Source organism: Struthio camelus, chromosome 24 (genome assembly GCF_040807025.1).
Source record: "Struthio camelus isolate bStrCam1 chromosome 24, bStrCam1.hap1, whole genome shotgun sequence".
Taxonomy (NCBI): Eukaryota; Metazoa; Chordata; class Aves; order Struthioniformes; family Struthionidae; genus Struthio; species Struthio camelus.
This window is the reverse complement of record NC_090965.1, coordinates 2,476,369-2,494,769: the sequence shown is the minus strand read 5'-3', so window position 1 is coordinate 2,494,769 and position 18,401 is coordinate 2,476,369. Positions and strand designations below refer to the sequence as shown.

At 53.6% G+C, this 18,401-nt stretch overlaps 1 protein-coding gene across 5 annotated transcripts in view; it reads right to left on the bottom strand.

Annotated features, from left to right (window-relative positions):
* Nucleotides 1–450: 450 nt before the first annotated feature.
* KIF21B (kinesin family member 21B) overlaps nucleotides 451–18,401 on the bottom strand; it is a 50,909-nt gene continuing 32,958 nt past the window's right edge. For 2 of the 5 annotated variants that reach the window (XM_068918139.1, XM_068918138.1), the window contains 16 exons: nucleotides 18,157–18,351; nucleotides 17,014–17,115; nucleotides 16,616–16,781; nucleotides 16,164–16,224; nucleotides 15,776–15,833; nucleotides 15,063–15,268; nucleotides 14,486–14,560; nucleotides 14,182–14,295; nucleotides 13,425–13,463; nucleotides 11,308–11,444; nucleotides 10,830–11,010; nucleotides 9,739–9,903; nucleotides 9,099–9,216; nucleotides 8,197–8,367; nucleotides 7,470–7,669; nucleotides 6,782–7,005 (listed from right to left, as the gene is read on the bottom strand). In XM_068918139.1, coding sequence (XP_068774240.1) covers nucleotides 6,906–7,005; nucleotides 7,470–7,669; nucleotides 8,197–8,367; nucleotides 9,099–9,216; nucleotides 9,739–9,903; nucleotides 10,830–11,010; nucleotides 11,308–11,444; nucleotides 13,425–13,463; nucleotides 14,182–14,295; nucleotides 14,486–14,560; nucleotides 15,063–15,268; nucleotides 15,776–15,833; nucleotides 16,164–16,224; nucleotides 16,616–16,781; nucleotides 17,014–17,115; nucleotides 18,157–18,351 — 2,088 coding nt within the window. In that variant the 3' untranslated portion in view covers nucleotides 6,782–6,905. Of the gene's footprint in view, nucleotides 4,168–5,944; nucleotides 6,150–6,781; nucleotides 7,006–7,469; nucleotides 7,670–8,196; nucleotides 8,368–9,098; nucleotides 9,217–9,738; nucleotides 9,904–10,829; nucleotides 11,011–11,307; nucleotides 11,445–13,424; nucleotides 13,464–14,181; nucleotides 14,296–14,485; nucleotides 14,561–15,062; nucleotides 15,269–15,775; nucleotides 15,834–16,163; nucleotides 16,225–16,615; nucleotides 16,782–17,013; nucleotides 17,116–18,156; nucleotides 18,352–18,401 lie in introns of those variants that run through there. The other 3 variants (XM_068918137.1, XM_068918133.1, XM_068918134.1) reach the window with 3 other exon arrangements.

The following is an 18,401-nucleotide window of genomic DNA, read 5'->3' as shown; positions in this document are numbered from 1 at the left end:
TCCCAGTGACAAGGCCCTGCATCATCTGGGTGCATGAAGAGTTGGGTGATAAGGTGCTGCAGGCCTGAGGAATGCTCTGCCATCTGGGGAAGAAGGGAAGGACAGCTGCCACTTTGGCTTAAGACTGCCTGGTTTTACTCCTTCCTCCCCTCATCCCCATCCTCATCAGGAGAGAAGAGCACAGCCAGCCTGGCCAGGGCAGTGGCTTTTCCAGTTCAGCCCCTAATGGATTCATCTGCAGCAATCATATCCTTGGGGAGAAACCAGGCCGCCCAACCACATCTGTCCTATCTGCCACAGGACTCTGATCTCATAAGGATGTGGGTGAAGGTCATCATCTTACAACACCCAAAGCAGGGCCAGAAGGGCTATAACTGCACCACTCCTCCCACCATTTCCCCCGGTCCTTTCACCACATGCATCGGAATGGGTAGCTCCCAGCTCAGCTCCAACATTTCATTTCAATATATTTTATTTCTGAAGACAAAAAGGCAAGGAACAAACACATCCATTCGAAAAAAACATGTACAGCATGGAACTGAAATAACTTATATTATTTACAGGAACACATCGAGGTATAAAATATATGTACATGCCTCGTCCTATGAACAAACCCAGACCACTGGGCTGGGCTGCACAACCCAGCAGAGGAAAAGCCTTCAAAACAGTTGGCCTCTATAAAACAGCTCCGAGCAAGAAAAGGCACCTGCTATTTGTGATACCTGTGCAGCAAGAAGGGGTCCTGGAGCTGGCAATGTGGTGCTACAGCTGCCCAAGCCCTGTTGCTGGGCTGGACTTAAGGTTGGTCCCAGGATGTGGGGGATGCTGAGCAGCTGGGCAGGTACCGCAAGGGATGTGCTTGGGGAGCAGAGCTGTTATGGGTGTGGAGGATGAGCCCCTGTGGAAGGATGAAGGTGTACGGCTATACTTCTCTGGAAATGAGACCCCGAGAAAGTCAGGACTGGACCTAGCGGGCCAGTGCTGTGCTGGGCTCCCTCTCAGTTACAGCTGGAGCATCTGCACCAAGGTGCAAAAGGGCCAAGGTCAGTGGGACCCCTCCCCTCTCCCCCGGATGGGGAAGGGGGGTACACAGAGGGAATGTCACCTGAAGAACAGTGCAAAGCAGTGCGTGCTGAAAAGCAGATCTGAGCCCTGTGCTCAGCGGGAGTCGTACCTGGACCCCACCCAGCATAGGATGGGGGAAGGACCAGGAGAGGGGCACAGGGAGGACACCCTGGGAGCAGGCAGCGGCTCTGCAGAGCCAAGGCCAGAGGGCACCAGCTAAGATCCCAAAGCAGCAGCTGTGCTTAGAGATGCTGGGGGAGACAGTTTACCCAGAGGGAGGCAAGATCTTCATGCTCCAAATCCTTGCAGCTGGCAAAACTTGGAGATGCTATCTGGCCTGCTCCTTTGTGTCATAAAAGCTGTGCGTGCAGGGAAGGAGGGCACTGCCTAGGCTTCCTGGGTAGGCTCACAGTGGTTTGGGGGCCCAGGGCTTTTGGGCTCCTGAGTCATCTCTGTCCCTTGTGTGCAAAGCTCAGCTCTCGGTCAGCACAAAACCACAGGCAGGAGCTGGAGCAGGCCATTGTGTCCTGAAGGGAGAAGACCCACAGAGTAAGAGAGCCCATGTTCAAAGACAAATGTGTCACACAGCAAATGTGTCCTTCCAGCAAGGGAAGGACATCCTGGGACAGCAGGAATCATCACATCCTTGGCACGAACCAAGGCACCCAGAGAGAAATAAAATGAGTGAAGGCAGCTCCAAACCCTCCTTGCAATGGTGGGGCTGGTAGAGAGGCTCAGAGATCACAAGGAACGGCTTAAGTTATTCAGCAGCACAACCTCTGAGAGGTGAAGGAACAAACCAGCTCAGCGTGAAAGCATGAAACATCTCACCTGCTTCCTTTAGCAGACAAACACGCCTCACCTTCTCCAATACCCCCGACATCCACCTCCAGGTATCTGAGCCCATGTCCCCAGCCTGAGCCTGCAGGCAATGTTCTCTCAGACTTAGAAAAGAGGAAACATTGGGCAAGTGCAGCCCTTGGACCTGTTGGCATGTGCTGTGATTTTGCCTGCAGGCAGGCAGAAGCTGGGGGGCAAGCGGTGAAGAGAGGAGGTGAAGGACCGGAGTCCGAGGGGGTCACATTTGTTAGACCTTATGCATGGTGGGACCTTGTGCTTCACTGTTTGGAGGAACCCAGCTCCCCCAAACCGATTGTGTGGCTCAGAGCTACAACCCCCTTCCCAAACCCCATTGTGCTGTGAGAGTGGGGGACTGGCCCTCTGTTTGCTTCTGAGCCACAAGAAGAGAATGGGGGTGGCCAGCAGGGCTCCAGGTTTTTCCTGATTAATGTTCAGTGCCTAGGAGAGGATCTGGATTCAGTTATATTTTGGGGATGGAAATCAAATGTGACACGCAAGAATCAGCTTCCCTTACAGGCCAACTCAATCCAGGCAGAGGTTTTTACAGGACCAGTTCCCTGTTGTCCCAGATAGCTACCAAATCACAACAGGCTCTGAAAAATTTGGGCTAGGACAGGCCCATTCAAACTGGGTGCTTTGCCTGACATTTTACAGACAAGAAGTGCTTCATTGCAGCCACCAGCAATCTGCAGAGGCAGGACTACAGGCTAAGATAAGCCTCACAGAGGTCCCTTTCTGTCCTTCAAAGGGACAAGAGGAACCACTTCCAGGCTGCAAATCAGCCCAATAACCAACAGCAATGATGCAGAACCCTGGTCTGAGCATCCCACGAGCAATGGGATCAAATCACTATGTTGAAACTCAGCTGGGGCTCCCACTGTAAAGGTGAGAGATAGGGGTGCTTTGGAGAGCAGATTGCATTGCCCTGCTATCTGTTGGGAGGCAGGGAGAGAGATGTAAGGGGTGGCTCAGAGATGCAGCAAGGTGTGGGTGAGGCCATGCATCCCCAGGACAAATTCAAGTGTCAAAATCATAACAATAACAATATAATAATTAAAAAAACAAACACAACCCCCCACCCCACCCCATCCCCCAAACCAAACAACAATGACAGCACCCAGCTCGCACCGTGAGGTAGCTAAACCAGATCAACACTCAAGAATCACGCTCCTGAATGGGAAATACCAACCCACACAGACAGAGGCACAAACACACACACATACAGAGCCATGGAACCACAGTCAAATCCTGCTTCAGAGACCTCCCCTTCTGACCTGCTTGCAGCTGTGCTGTGGTACCCTGCTTCTTCCATCTGCAGGCTGAGAAAGCCTTGACAGGCAGGTGCCCAGCATGGGGCTTACTGTGGAGGGGGAGGCACAGCCTCTATGAGTCTTCCCCAAGTTTGGAAGCCTAGTTAATGAGGTGCTAGACATAACTGTGACAGATGCTCAGCATCACCCAGGACTGGCCCCTCACTCCCCCAGGAGATCTGCAGCCTGCACACAGGAAGAAACTTGCAGTGAAAGTCAGGGAAGGTCTAAAGCAAAATCCGCCAGCAGCAGGGAGCAGCGTCAAGAGGTTTTAGATCAGGCACTAGCAGCCTGGAGTGTAGGCAGTAACGCATTATGGTCCTACTGCACGAGCCCTGGCTACAGGTAGTCTCTCACACACACACACACACACACACACTCTCACTCACTCACATATACATTCCCAGCCAAGCAAAGGTTAAAAACGCTGAGCAATGAATGAGCAGAGAAACCCTCTCTAAGGCTCTGTGCACCTGGAGGGCAACACTACCTCGCTCCTGCTCAGCCACCTCACATCTGTGCGTTATTCTGGTGGCTGGAATACCCTGTGCCTTTTTGTTTGCCCCCCTCCCAGTCCCAGCAGTATACACAAAGTCCAAAGTAGCTGTTCCTCCTGCCACCCCTCTGGGGCACCAGCATCACTTCTTCATCAGCTGGTGACAGGAGAGGCCCTGGAGTTTGCATCCGAGAGCTTCAGGCTCTACTGCACTAGGATCCCTCTGGCACCAACCCCTGTGCAGTGCTGGAGCCAGCTTCAAGTGCTGGGGGCTCCGGGGGGTTTCCTCACCTCCAAAGCAGCCTCCAGACCCAGGCTGAGCAGGACTTGATAGTTATCAAGAGAAGGCTGTTCGCTGTCCGTGTCAGGATCATGACTACAAACAAGCCATCGTGCCTTCCATCAGGATGCGGCAGCAGGATTTTTTTTTTTCTCCTAAAAGGCAAAAAAAAAAATCCATCAAATAAATAGAGATGCTTCTGTGTTTTGGGATGCAGAAGAATTCCCACTTTCCATGTGGAATGGTTTTAAGGAGGCCTGGTGGCAAAAAAACGGGCTAGTCTTCAAGTCACCATGCTTAGAGAAAGCAGGGAGAAAATGGTCAATTTTTTTAAAAAACAATTGGGCAGGTCCTGGAGATCCCAGTTTGCCACTGGTGAGATTACACAGAGAAATCCTTAAATCAGAGTTCAAATGCTGCTTCTTCTGTGACAGAAGGGAAGTGAGAACATGAGAGGAGAGTGCCTTTCCCAGGGTCTCCTCTGCTGTCCCATGACAAGCCCTGCCTGGCACAGGGCGGGACAGAGGGGATGATCCAGTGGATCACGGGGAAGAGAAAGAGAAAAGCACCGATGTGAGAGGAGGGCCTTGCTGACCCCTTGAATGGGAGGAAGCAGAACAGTGGCTGGAGAGGTGACATCCTCTGGGATACATACTCCTGGAAGGAGCCCCAGACTTTTGTGGAAGCTGGACTGTGCGAGATCATTCACAAGGGATGCAGAACCTGCTGGTGTGTCCTTCAAGCATGGGGTGAATCAGGGGACTTGCACAAGACCAGTGTGTGCAATCCCTTCCTCCCCTGCTCCAAACACAGACAACTCACACCGTTACCTGTCCTCCAGCTGCACCCATGCCTTGCTGGACATGGGTGGAACACAGACCCACATGGCCATGCACAGCACGCATCCCGCCTCTTGGCCTCTGCTCTCAAAGATTTGATGAGTCAATCCTAAGCTAACGCCCTCGCAGAACCTGGGGAAAAGTTTTAGGTTTCCACCTCCCACTAGTGACAAAATGAGACAGGCAGCTGGGAGGCAGGGGACAATGTCAAATCCAGTCTGTTCTTCTTCATCACGGAAACTTTCTTTTTTGCTTGTATTTCCAACTTCCAAGGGGATTCAAATGTTTCGGAGACCCACCACAAAACACTTGCTAAGACCCAAGGTGCTGGGAGCTGGGTGGAGCAGCAATTTCCTTTCCCACTGCAGAGTGGAATGGGCACATGGGGAAGAGCCCAAGAGCAGTGGATCAGCTAAGTTTATGATTAGGGCTTGGAGAGCATGAAGGAAACTTGCAACAAATTTGTCTTGAAGTTGCCCAAGGGAGATTTTCCCAGGCTTATCGTACTCCCTGTGTCCAGAGTTGGGGCACAGCAAAGCTCAGTGAGCTGAGTCAAATGCACATCTCCAATCATTGAGGTCAGGTAGACTGATTCCAGGGAATGGATCTATCTGGACACCCTTCTGCAGACCCACCACATAGAGGCTGTCCCATGAGTAACTTCTCCAGAGAAGCAGCCCTCAGTGCAATGATGGGTTAGGTGTCTATGGGCAGCACACTCAACCCCCTCTATACCGTGGTCCCAGCCAGCAGAACCCATCTGGCCTTGTGACTGTGAAGTGGAGACAGACTGCTGCAGGAGCCAGCCCTGGAGCCCACAGGGACTGAAGGAGCACAGGTTATGACAAAGGCAGGATGACCGCATTGTGAGCAGAAGGGAGACTGCTGTCTCTGAGAAGGGGTCAAGGAGCTCAGCCTGGAATGTGACCCCCTCCAGGAATCCCAGCAAGTGTTACAGCAGGGTGAGTGAGAAGGGAGATGAAACATTTCCTGGTCACTGGAAAACCATCAAGATACTGCAGCAGGAGGAGAAGGGGAGCTGACAATGCCTCACAAAGCTGCTTCCTCATGGAAGCTGGCAGTGCACAAAGTACCAGATGGGACATCGTCCATCCTGTGGGATCAGGCACAAAGAAATTCCCATCCCTGGGCTGAACTCCTGTAGACAATAAGGTCTTAGTAGTCAGGCAGAGGGACTAGGACCTTCATCCTCCTGTCACTTTTTCCAGTCTTTTTGCAGCTCCTAGTTTGATCCAGTAGGTAATCTCCTCCCGCTCCAGAGCTTCACTGTCAAGTCACTGAGAAACAAAGGTGAGAGGGATAGTGTGAATGAGGGGCTTCACACATGAAAGCCTCAGACACACTGCACAGATGCACTGCTGGGGAAACACACACCCCAATCCCAGCCCACAGTAGCATGCAGGCCCCAAGACTTCTAGGCTACTTTCCCTTGGCAGGAGGTTGCCCAATCCATGTTGGGGAGCAGGCAGGCCCAATGGGGCTCAGCCTCTAGCTCACACTACTGGCAGCAGTTGGTGACAGGGAACAAATAAATTATGATCTCTGGGGGCTCCTGAGCTGACTGTGACAGCAGGACTGCCTGGAGTGAGCTCTGACCGAGTCAGAGCTGTGACACTGCAAGGAACTGCTGAGCTTGGTCTCCCTGGGGCATGGGGGCAGCTGCCAACTCCTGCCCCCGTCATCCATGCAAAGGTGCACACAGGCCGCAGCTCCCAAAGCGCTGCCACAGTAGATATAGGCATGGGGGCGGGGGGGGGAGGGACTGGGATATGACTGGGACAAAGGGATAAGTCACTTCTAGCAAAAATTTATCAAGTGGAGAAAAACGCAAAATAGTTTCATACCGTTAAGAAGCAGCTCAGACCAGAGAGAGAGAGACAGAGACAGAGACAGAGAGAGAGAGAGAGAGAGAGGAGCAAAAGCAAGCAACAGAGAGAAAGATAGAGGAATAAAGAGATGGAGAGAGAGAGAAAAGAAAAGAAAGACAGAAATAAGAGCGCATGAGCAAGAGAGAGCCAGAAAGAGCAGAAGGGTCAAGGCAGACTAGTAGCACGGCCCTTTATGGCAAGAACGCGTCGTGGAAGGCAAGGGGTGAGCCCAGGCACGTAATTCCATAACTTTACCCGGCAGTCACTGTGGCACAGATTGGAGGTGGGGAAAAGAGAGAGAGAAAGAGAGACAGAGAAAAAGGAAGGGAGAAAAGGGACATGGTCGAAAAGAAGATATCAGAGTCTTGCTGCTGGAGAGCTCCCCAACAGCAGCAGGGGATGACAAGCCCCAGGGAAGATGGGTCACTGTGCTGGGGACATTCATGACATCACCAGAACGTGGGCAGGGGAAGGCTGGGATCAGAGCGCTTGGCATGCCAGGAGGGAGCCACGCTCAGCAGGCCTTGCCATGGGGCAGGCTAACATTGGTAAGATGAGATGCAGGAGTGGGGGAACTAGAAAGCTGCAGGGAACCCCCTCTTCCTCCCCTCCTTGTCCCAATTTTCCTTTGCTCTCAGTGCAAACCCACCCCAGCCCAGGGATGACAGCTCCACCCAGGGGTATTCCCCCTCCCAGGGGGCTCTGGGCACCAGAAAGCCTGAGGCTCACCTGGAGGCAGTGAAGATGTGCTTTGAGTTGGTGCAGATGGCGTTGATAGGGCTGTCGTGCCCTTTGATCTCCCCAACTGGGGTGAAGGTGTCCACATTCCAGACTTTGACCATGCCTCCACGGCAGGCACTCAGCACCATGGGGCGGCCGGGGATGAAGGCTAGGGCACAGACCCAGTCTTTGTGTGCATTGGGGATTTGCTGTAGGTATGGGGACAGGACAGAGACCATAATCATCCTTACAGCAACAATTTTATCTGCAGCACCCATGAGAGTTTCATAAACCCAAGCCGGGGTGCTCAGATCACTGTTGCCCCCACCATGTGCTGATCTGGATGCTGGAGCTGGTGTTGCAAAGTTAGGAGGCCAAGGGGCTGAGTTCAAGACTCAGAGCTTGGTTTGTCCCTTGGGCAACAGACAACAATCTTGCCTTCAGAGAGGAACATGGCACCCAGGGACCCAGAACAGCACTTACTGCTGCAAACTACATGCCAGAGGGAACCCTGAGTGCCCTATAGCACCCACTTTTCAGGGATACTGAGCCACCTGGCACATTTTCCAACAACAGTGTGGCCTGCTAGAGTTCAAGGAATAGGGGTGCTCTTCCAGGTTAGCTCAGCACAGGACACTGATACCAGCTCTCTGAACCTCCCCCTCAGGCCCTCTGCAGCAATGCTCCTCTCTCCCACATTACCCCAGGGACCTGTTCCATCCACCTCCCTCCAGACCTGGATAAGTTCCTGCTGCTCCAGATCCCACTTCTTTATGCCGTTGTCCCTGGAGCCACTGAAGAGGATATCTCCCTGGATAGCCAGACACTCGATGCCGTCATAGTGAGGGGGCTCAAAGTTGTGAGTGGGGCCGATGTTGCCCACCATACCCTCAGTGATCTCAAACACCTGGAGGAAAGCAGTGGGTGAGAGACCTCAGATGGTTCTGGGAACAGAGGTCACCTGCTCTGGGAGAACTGGCCATGACCCTCTGTTTCTAGGCTCAGAGTACCCAAACTGTTGCTGGAAAGGGGAGTGGTAATTGAGGCTTTTTTGGAGCTAAGGTCTAACCAAGGGTCCTGCCATGATCAGGGGAGGTCTGCCACCCAAGGCAGCTCTCATTCCACTGCATTTTACTCAAGGGGAGTTTTTATGCACCACCATGGGTCAAGCTAACATCTTGCAGCGGTTAGAAAAGTGGGATCCTGCTTCCCTTTCCAGCCCATCATTTTTCTCCACTTCCCTGTTGCCAGTTCCAATTCAACTTGCTAAAAACAGCAGGAAATGAAAAGGGAAGGGGGGAGCTTTTACTGTGCTGGTGCTGTAACAAGCAGGCACAAAATATCTGCATCTGGGAGGAAAATTATGCAGGACAGGGCAAGCTGCTAATCTGGGTCAGCCATAGCATGCAAACGTCACAGAGCCTGAGGAATGTGAGAGATGCAAACTCCTGCCTCCAAAGCTGCATTTGTATCAGGGGCGAAGTGAAAGGCAAGATTAGGGGTGGGCAGTTGGGCAAAAAGCCACTGGCAGAGGGGAAAATTGAAATCTAGGTGAGGAAAGAAGAGGCTTTGAATGCTGCCAGCAGCTGAGCTCCCCTAAAGGACACTGGCATCTGCCCAAGAGCCAAGGAAGAGTACCTTGACGTAGTGATCTTTGGAGCCTGTGACTACCAGGTCGTGGCTGCTCGCAGTCTGGTTTACCGTGAGACACATCACGGGCCCGATGTGGCCACTCAGCTTCCCGATTGGCTGCAACCTTAGAGCAATAGCACAGGGTCAGCTCACCCTTTCCTGGGCACTACAGCTCCTCCAAGGGGCTCTCCTAGGCACAGACCTCCACATGCCTTGCAACCCTCTGACAGGGGATCCCCACAGGGGATCATGAGCAGGGACATCCCACTTCCTAGTGATGCCAGGGATAGAGGAACAGCCCTGAGGTACAGCAGCAGCCATCTGCAGAGTTTAGGCCAAAACAAACGTTCAGCAACCTGGTGCCCACCTGGCAGGGAGGGGAGCAACAGCACAACCAGTGGGCTGCTGCTCACCCTCCACGTTTTTCCCCTTCTCCTGAGGTCTGCCCACCTCATGGATAAAATCCCCACCCCAAGCAGTCCCACTGCTCCTCTTCACCTCTTGGGTCCCATAAGAACGTTTTCCCCAAAAATCCTTGTTCCAGGCAATCCCCACCGCTAGAAGGGCTTTCACTTTCCCTGGCGGGAGTCATTTCAGGCCCTCCTGAACAGGCAGTGTCTTGTCCGCTCCTGGCACTAGCTCTCACCTGCTCAGCTCCCAGATGCGGACAGAGTTGCCAGTGGCTGCGTAGAGCATGGTGCCACTGGGGTTGAGAGCGATCTGGTTGATTTGGTGCTCGCCCTGCACACTGGTGACAGTGCGGGTGGTGGTCCCGGCACATGCGTCCCCAGAGATCACCTGGCCAGAAGATCTATGGGAGAGAGAGATCAAGGAGGGAGGATGAGCAGAGAGCTGCAGAGATCAGAGCCACTGGGGATCACTGAGTAACTGGGTGGGGTTGCTGGGCTCCAGCTTGGCACAGGTGGATCCCACATCTGGAAAGGCCCTTGCGATATCACCTACTCTGTGGCCACCCTGGGATCAGCCAGATCTTTGTGTCTCAGGCTGATGCCCTGCCTGCAAAGTGGAAACAAGCACCTTAGGTGTGTGCATGATAATGGAACATCCTGCCCTGTCCCCAGTTTCCATTTTGGGCTGCTCTTTCCTCCTCCCATTTTCCTTTGCTCCCTGTAGGAAGAGGAAGAGCTGGCTGCCCAATGCTGGCAGGTAGCACAGAGAGGCAGAGGTATTTGGCCTCACCATCATCGGTGAGCTGGGAGGGAGAAGCACCTTCAGACTAAGGCAGATGAGACAAGGTTGGATAGAGAAAGGAGCTCTGTGCTGGAGCGAGCTGGTAACCCTGGCCTGCTCAGTTCTCTCTCTGCTAACCTTTGAGCCCTGCTTCGGGTTGGCAGACAGTGGGTATAGCCTGTCCCATGCTCCTTTCAAGTTCTCAGCCTCCTCTTTAAAGATCTGAGCTCCCACTTTGGACTGCCAGGCACTTCCCCAGAGGCGGCCATCTGCTACCTAAATCCCTTCAAAGTTCTTTCCCTTGGGCCCTGCTTGCAGGGCAGCCCCACAGGTCCTTCCTTTGTTCCTTCACCCCAAAGTCTCCCCCAACCTCCCTGCTCCCTTAGGCTGCAGCACTGCATCTCCTGCAAACTGGCATTAAAGCAGCTGGTTTGGGGCTTTGTCTCTAGCCCTTGGGGCCCCAACAGGTCCTGGGATCGGCTTCTGCAAAGCCAGTGATGATCACAGTTCCAGGGTCCCTCAAGGTCCCTTCTGCCTGCTACATACGTGAGGGTGCGGATGCACCGGGCTGAGTCCCGGATGTCCCACACTTTGATGTATGAGGTAGACACGGTGAACACCAGCCCTGTGTGGCTGCAGTACTTGATGGAAACCACATTGTTCGGGTGACCCTTGAGGGAAGCAATTTCCTGGCCCGTCACCAGGTTCCACATCTTGCAGCTCCGGTCTGTGGGAGGAATGTGCCCGAGAGCGTCAGACTGGGGGAATCCCTCCACGGGCCTGGGGGCTTAGGGGTAAGTCCCCCTTCCAAGTACTACCCCCCCCTATCTAGGGGACCTGTCTCAAGGGAAAATGAGCCAGCCAGCCCTGGCACCAGTGCAGTGCAGGGGAAGGCTCAACACTGAGGACAGGACAGAGACCAAGAAAGAACCATCCCTCTGGTCACAGGCACTTCATGCATATTCCCCCATGCCGACCTGTTGTCCATGCCAGCAACCCCCCATCCTCTCTACCTGCCACACACCTTTAGACCCAGTGAAAAGCAACTCATCGGTGGCATCCAGACAGAGCACAGGCTTGGTGTGTCCTTCTGCCACGGAGACACACTGCAGGGGGGCCGTCCGGGCATTCTTGGTGCCACCCACCGGATTAATGATGCCCCTTGCATAGGAAAGAAAGAACAAGCATGTTGGGGTCTGTGTGTGGAAAGACACCATGCTACATGGTCCCAGAGGCATGGGAGGGCGAGAACTGCCTCATCCCAAGCATCTCCCACAAGCTGGCTGAAAGATGGGCCCCTCTGTCTGAACCAGACATGCCCATGCAAACATCTTCACAGAAATCCTTTGTGTCTTTCCATGATCATCCTCATCAGCCTCTGCCTAGTGTTTCTGGCCCAAAAATACAGAAAAGGAATTCAGAAAGGAGGATGAGCCAATGGTCTCTGTTCTGCTGCTCAGTCTCTCATGCCCCACTGGCACAGACCCAAGCAACCAGGAGACCCAGCTCAACTGCTGTCAGATCAGTCTGGGACAAACTGGACCCTGCACCTTCTCCAGCCTGGGCTCTGCTCAAAATTAACGGTTCAGGGTGCTAACATCCAGCACTCTAGTTCCTTGGAGGCTGGAAGTCCCTCAGCCCACAGTTCACGGCTGGTGACATCTGCAGACATGGCCCTGCTCTAAGACCACAAGGGTGACAAAGAACAGCAGCGCCTTTTGCATACAGCATTCATGCTGCAATGGCCATGGGAGCCCTGTCACCTATCGCTGGCTCTAAGGAGAAGAGGATCGACCTCTGCCAAACCTTTCTTCAAAAGACGTACCTGCACAATACAGCCTCAGGATACAGGAGCACCTGCCAATCCCCTCCACATCAGCAGTGCTCAGGGCACTGGGCTCTGACAATCCCACCCTCCCAGTCCCCAAGGGACACATGCATGGCCACCAACAGCTCTTCCCAGCTGGGATCCCAAAGCACAACCCCCACCTGGAAGCAGAGCCCTGAGCTGTGCTATTCTTTTCTTATAGGTAGGGAAAATGAAACACAGAACTGGAGAAGGGCAGGCACAGGGCCATGCACGGTTTGTGTTAGTTGGGAGGATGGAGCCAAATATAGGATCATTAATTTGGGCTTGGAAGTCACATGCATATGATCTTCCTTTTTCAATTACCAGCTGTACTGGCAAACCCAAATTAAACAGCCCTACTCTGACTCCTCGTGTTTATCCCAGTCATGAGGTAACACTGAAACCAAATGGAAATCCTGGGTCCTTAGGGTTGCTGCGAGGTGAAAGACTATTGATGAAAGTTGCTTTGCTGCCCAACTGCAAACCATCTTAGGTGACCCAGTATGCTCCAGCCCAGTCAAGTAGCTGGTACAATCCCCATGGAGTGACTGGGCACCTATGAAAGCTCAGGGCACAGGCAATGCAAGGGGAAACCCAGGAGCTAAAGGGTTTATATTCCTAGAGGATGGGGAAAAGGTGGCCCTGCTGGTAAGTAACTTCAGCAGGTGGGATAGTGCAGGGGGACAAGCCCAGGGCCACCTTCACCTCCAAGGCTAAGCTCTGCACTGCAGACTGACTTGATTTTTCTCTCTGAAAGATGAGGAAAGAGATCTACTCATCCTCATCCCAGCACTAGGAAAGCACAGGCACATGTGGGGAGCACTTGGAGATATTCGCCTGGAATATGTTTGCAAGAAGGACACACTGACAGCGTCCAGCATTGCTTGAACGACCCCAATGCCCCAGCATCACACCATCCTGCTGGACAGCTGGGAGAACGGATGGAACACTGTGGCATTGTGCTGATGAGAGCCCACCAGAGGTGGAACAGAACATGTGACCACCTCCATCCAGCCAAAGCTCATATGTGTTCCCAGTGCCACATTTCCAAAGGCTGATCAGAGCAAGAACAGCTCGAAACTAACAACAGAGGGACCAGCATCAGATGCTGGAGTTGGCATGCCAAGAGGAGAGGGACAGCACACACTAGCAGCCTGGGAAAGAGACCCGGGAGATGGGGCAGAGCAGCAAGGTGCAGGTGGAACATGCAGGGACAAGGGAGAGCAGAATCATGAGAAAGAGAGAAGGAGGAGGAGAGGAAGAAGGGATAATAAATAGAAAGTTGTCTATACCTCAGCACCTCCGAGACAGAGGAATCGCTGTCATCAGACCTAGGGGCAGAAAATTAGCAGGATTATGGGAGAGAAAACCCAGAACAGAAGAGGCAGCAGAGGAGTCAGAGATGGAGGGTTGTTATTGCATCCAAGCCAGTGTGGGACAAAGAGATAGAGAAAGAGAGAGAAAGAAACAAAGAGAAGCACACATGGAGAATCAGGGAGAGGGCAAAGGAGCAGGAAGGGACATGAGGATCAAACAGCACATCTCTCTTAGGGCACATCAATGCTGCTAGGTTTGATCCAAGTCGAGGGCTGACCTTATGGACAACTGCACAACCTGCTGCAGCGGTTGGTTGACAGGTTGGAGCAGCATTTGTGAACTGGTGCAAGTCTATCACCTTCTGGTGAGCCCCGCCCCCATCCTGCCTCACCGCAGCCCATCCTGCTCCATAGTCCTTTCCCGAGGTCCAAGACTGGCATGACCATTTCTCCAAGCACGGCTTAGCAAAAGCCCAGGCCTGTGAGCTCCGGAGAGCAGCCAGTTTTGACTGAACACACACCAGGTCACCACAGAACAGGGGAAAGAGTCCAGTCTGGCCTTTACAGAGCATCTGCTCCCTTACAGAGAGGAACAGTGAGGGAAAAGGGTGGCAGGAGTCTGGCTGGAGCTGTCCCAAGTCCTGTGCATCCTGCAGTGAGACCTAGTATTTGCTGTTTGCTGCTACAGCACTGATCCTCCTCACTCAGACCCACCCACCCCACTAGGACTTACTTGTCCAAGGCAGACCCCTGGCTCTGGTTGCTCGTGAGACGAGAGAAGACGTTGCGATCGTTGCGTGGGCGGGTAGGTGGGGATGAAGGAGGTGTGAAGCCAACATCTGGAGGCCTGAGTCAAGAAGGATTAAACAGGAACATGACATGGGGTTACTCAGCTGTCATGTGCCAAAACCTGTCTTGCCCACACTGGTACACCAGAGCCCTGCCGAAGCAGCAAAAAAACAGTGCAATGGGCATCTCCCCATTTGTCTGGGCCACTCACTCTCCCCCAAGCCAAAGTCTCCAGCTTGCAGGCTCACCTGGCAGGTTGCCCACGGTCATAGGACTTCCTCCTTGTCAGAGGTGAGGTGTCTGAGCCACGAGATTGCCTGGGACTGGAGCACAGCAGAGCATGGTAAGTGCCTGCTCTTTCCCAGGGCTCAGAGTCCCTTTCTGCTGAACCCATATGCCCTTCCCCAGCAGAGCAAATGGAGAAGTTGGGGTGCTCTGGAGTCATGATCACAAAGTCAGAGGATTTCTCAAGTCATCCCACAAGTGCAGATCCTTTTGGCATCCTGGGAAGCTGCCAGGATTCTGCTGCCCATGAAGGCTGATAACAGAGCCCAGGGCAATGAACTAGTGCCCTTCATGTTCCCCCCCTTTCTTCTTTCCTCTTTTGAGTACCCTTCTCTTCAGTTGCAGAGGAAACCAACATATTCCTAGATACTCTCTGGCTGGAGAAACCCACCACTGCTTGCTGCAAACAGGCCTGGATGGATATAGAATTCAGCTCATGCTCACTGCTTTCAAGTCTGCAGCCAGGACAGGGCTTCCCACCCACCAACCCATGCCTCCCGAAAACACTCGATGCACAGAGACCCATCATCCTGTGCTCACAAGGTGCTTCCTCGCGTGGGCAGGCTGATGGTACGGGACACCTTCTCCTTGTAGTAGGGGTCTCGGATGGAGAAGCTGATCCCATCCTCTTTTATCTCCATGAGGGATGCCAAGGACTTGGTGATGTTCTTGGTGGAGATATCCAGCGTGGGTCCTAGACACTCGGCTGACACCGCCTTCATCTGCCCTGAGAGCTTAGGCTCTCCCTAGAGCAGGGAAGATGGCTCAGAAACAGGCAGCATTAGCGGGGGACACAGTGTGCAGCCAGGGAGCTGCAGGGTGGAGCTGCTCATGCTCCCTGGTCATGGGAGGCTGAGCTCCCCTGCATCATACTAGGAGGCCCATCACAGCACCGGCTCTCCATACGCTAAGAAAGGGTGACAGCCTGGGCAGAGCAGTGGGATTTCCTCCACCTCTAACCACAAATGAATGGATGTGGTACTGCATGGGGACCTGCTCGGTGCCCATACAAACTTGGAAGCTATTGGGTGCCCCTGCTGCTATTTCCCAAGTCTCCAGTCCCTCAAGAAACCACAGGAACAGGAAGCCTGGGGCCCTTCTTGCCTAGAGCTGACACCACCATTCCACCATATCCCAAGCCTGGCTCTCCAAGGTAAGACCCAAACTCAAGCCCTGCAGCATTGCCAGACAGCGTGCCCATCTGTCCCTTATCCCACACCCTGTGGCAGGGCCACACAGCAAGGCCAACTCACTTTGAACTTGAAGTCATCCTGGCTGGCTGAGCCCTTCATGGTGAAAGACTGGGAGAAACTGCAAGGGGTGTAAGAAGGCAGAGATGGATTTTTCAATGCTGAACTGTTTTCAGAGAGCTGGCCACCCCCATCCACTAGATTTCTTGTGTCACCTCCTGCTCCTCAGCACCCTTTCCCTAACAGATGACCTAGTCTTCATTCCCTGTTGGAGTCTGAAATGTCTGCACTCCCTCTCAAGAGCCAGACACTACAGGAAAGCCTAGATGGGGCTTTCTTCATCTATATCCATCTTTGAGGTCCCATGGGTGCCACCAGACTTCCTGCCACACCACAGACACTATCAGGTCAGGCACAGCCTGCTGCAGGCAGGGCTAAGCTAGTTGCTCACCTCCCATCTGAAGCCAGGCTGAATTCGGAGACCTCCTCATCTGTACTGGTGTAGCCATTCTCTGTGCACATGGGAGAAGGCAAGTGAGCAATATAAAGGGGACCACATCACGCTAAGTCCCATCTGGACTGGATGACAGCAGGGCTCAGGGCAAAGCCCGGGCTGTTGCGAGATGGCAGGTTCCATCCTTGTGGCTCTGCCGCCATAGCTTAAGTTCTCTGGCCAGAAACATCCCCTGTGCAGCCACAGGGGCTGAAGCCTGGGCATGCTGACCCCAGCTGTGGCATCTTCAAGTGCTCACTAGGGGTCTGGCATGGGCAGGCTAGACTCACCCCACAGGGAGGAGGTGGAGGCTCCATGGGTAAGGATGCCTGGCCCAAGTAAGGGTGCCTGCCCAGCCCTTGCCCCACACCCTGCCTCCCCAAAGACTCTTTCATGAGCTGCTGGCCCACCTTGCTGGACGTTGTGGATCAGAGCCTGCAGCTCGGGATGTGACTCTGCCTTCTCCCGCAGGGCATCCAGGATCATGTGGTTCTGCGAAGAGCCAGTCACATCTGTCTGCCTCAGGCGCCCCTCCAGAAGGCGGATCTGGGCTTCTTTCTGTGCCACTTGCAGCCCCTGGCAGGAAGGAAAGCCAGGGCTAGCCTGAGACGGACACATTGAAGCCCCCGACCTCTGGGTCCCATAGAGCCTGGGCCCGCCCTCTATGCAACGTCCCAGCATCCCAGTCAGCACTGCAGCGTCAAGAAACCCACTGTCACAAGGATGAGATGGCATTAGGGTAGCCAGGAGGAGGGCCTTGTCACAGCTTCCCCAGCCCCCTGTCTCAAGCTACGCAGTCCTCCCACACCTTATCGATGGAAGCCTTCAGGAAATTATCCAGCAGGAGCCGAGCTTCAGCCAGGGAGCAGGAGCTGATCACCACTGAGGTGTCAGTGGAATCCAGCTCTTCCTGAAAAGCAGAATTAGGAAGAGAATTAGATGCAGCACAAGAGCCCTGCTGCAGGGCACGGGAAGAGCAGACAGCGGGCACAGCAGCCAGCGCTGCTTCACTAGGTTGTGGGTGGCACCTTTGCTGCACCCCTTTCCGGAGTCATTCAGTCTTGACTCACATTTGCTCCAGTCTTCCCAAATGACTATTGAGGAGATTCAGACATCGACACTCCCATCAAAACCTGAATAGCTTTGGCACTGCCACTGGCATCTTGATGCAGACACTTAATTTGACACTAATTTGTGCACCAGCCTCATCTGAATTCACAGCACTGCAAATCACCAGCCCAAAGTCTAGTCTGAATTAAAAAGAACCTGTTTTCCTCTGCTCCCCTATGTGACACAAACCAGGGACAAGCTGGGGACAGCACAAGCGTCTCTTGTCCAAGGCTGCAGCCACTAGAGGGGAGTGGAGAGTCAGGGAGCTGTACAGCATCTTTGCAATGCATCCGGTGTCAAAACCAGACAGAACATCTGTGGTTTTTTGCTGGAAAAAAAGCTCATCCTCCTTGAGGAAGTTTCTAATGCAGGCCCCACAAATGCTTGCACATTCCCATGAAGATGAGTGATCACCAGCCTTTGGGGAGGCCAGAGGCTGTGGCTTTCCCACGTCTCTCAAGGCTGCGGGTGTTAGGCATGAGGTATCAGGACGCCTAGCTTCATTTCTCAGTCCTGCTGCTGAGTCTGTGCTGACTGAGCCTGGAGGAGCAGTGAGGGAAGAGTCTAGCTGCCCGCTCTGCATTGGTGGCAGGAGCCTACCTGCAGAGGTGTTAGGAAGCTGCAAGCACCTGGCAGAGCTCCTGTTCACAATTAAGTACATAACAAGAAACAATTGCGCTGGTAAAACCTCTCAGTGTCAGTGTCTACATCACTGGCCTAGAAGAAGAGCCCAGGCATCCAACCTGGGCAGGCCCTAGGGATGCCTTGACCTCCCAGGGATGCTCCCCACTCTGTATCCCTGCCTCCATTTCTGCAGGCTGAGCCTGCTCCAGTTGCCCACCTTGGTCTCCTCAATCTGCATGATGGTAGCCTGGCAGTCAGAAATGCTGTCATTGATGTAGTCTATGTTGGCCCCCAGCACCTCAATCTCCTCATTCAGCTCCTGCAGGCCTTTCTGTTCCTTGGGGCTCTCTGCCTGCAGTTTTGCCCTCTTGCCCAGCAACGCCTCCTGTAGTAGCGCCAGCTCCTCTCTTTTCTGGAGGGGGGAAAGCGGGCAAGTTGGCACTGTCAGCATGGCTTTCTCCC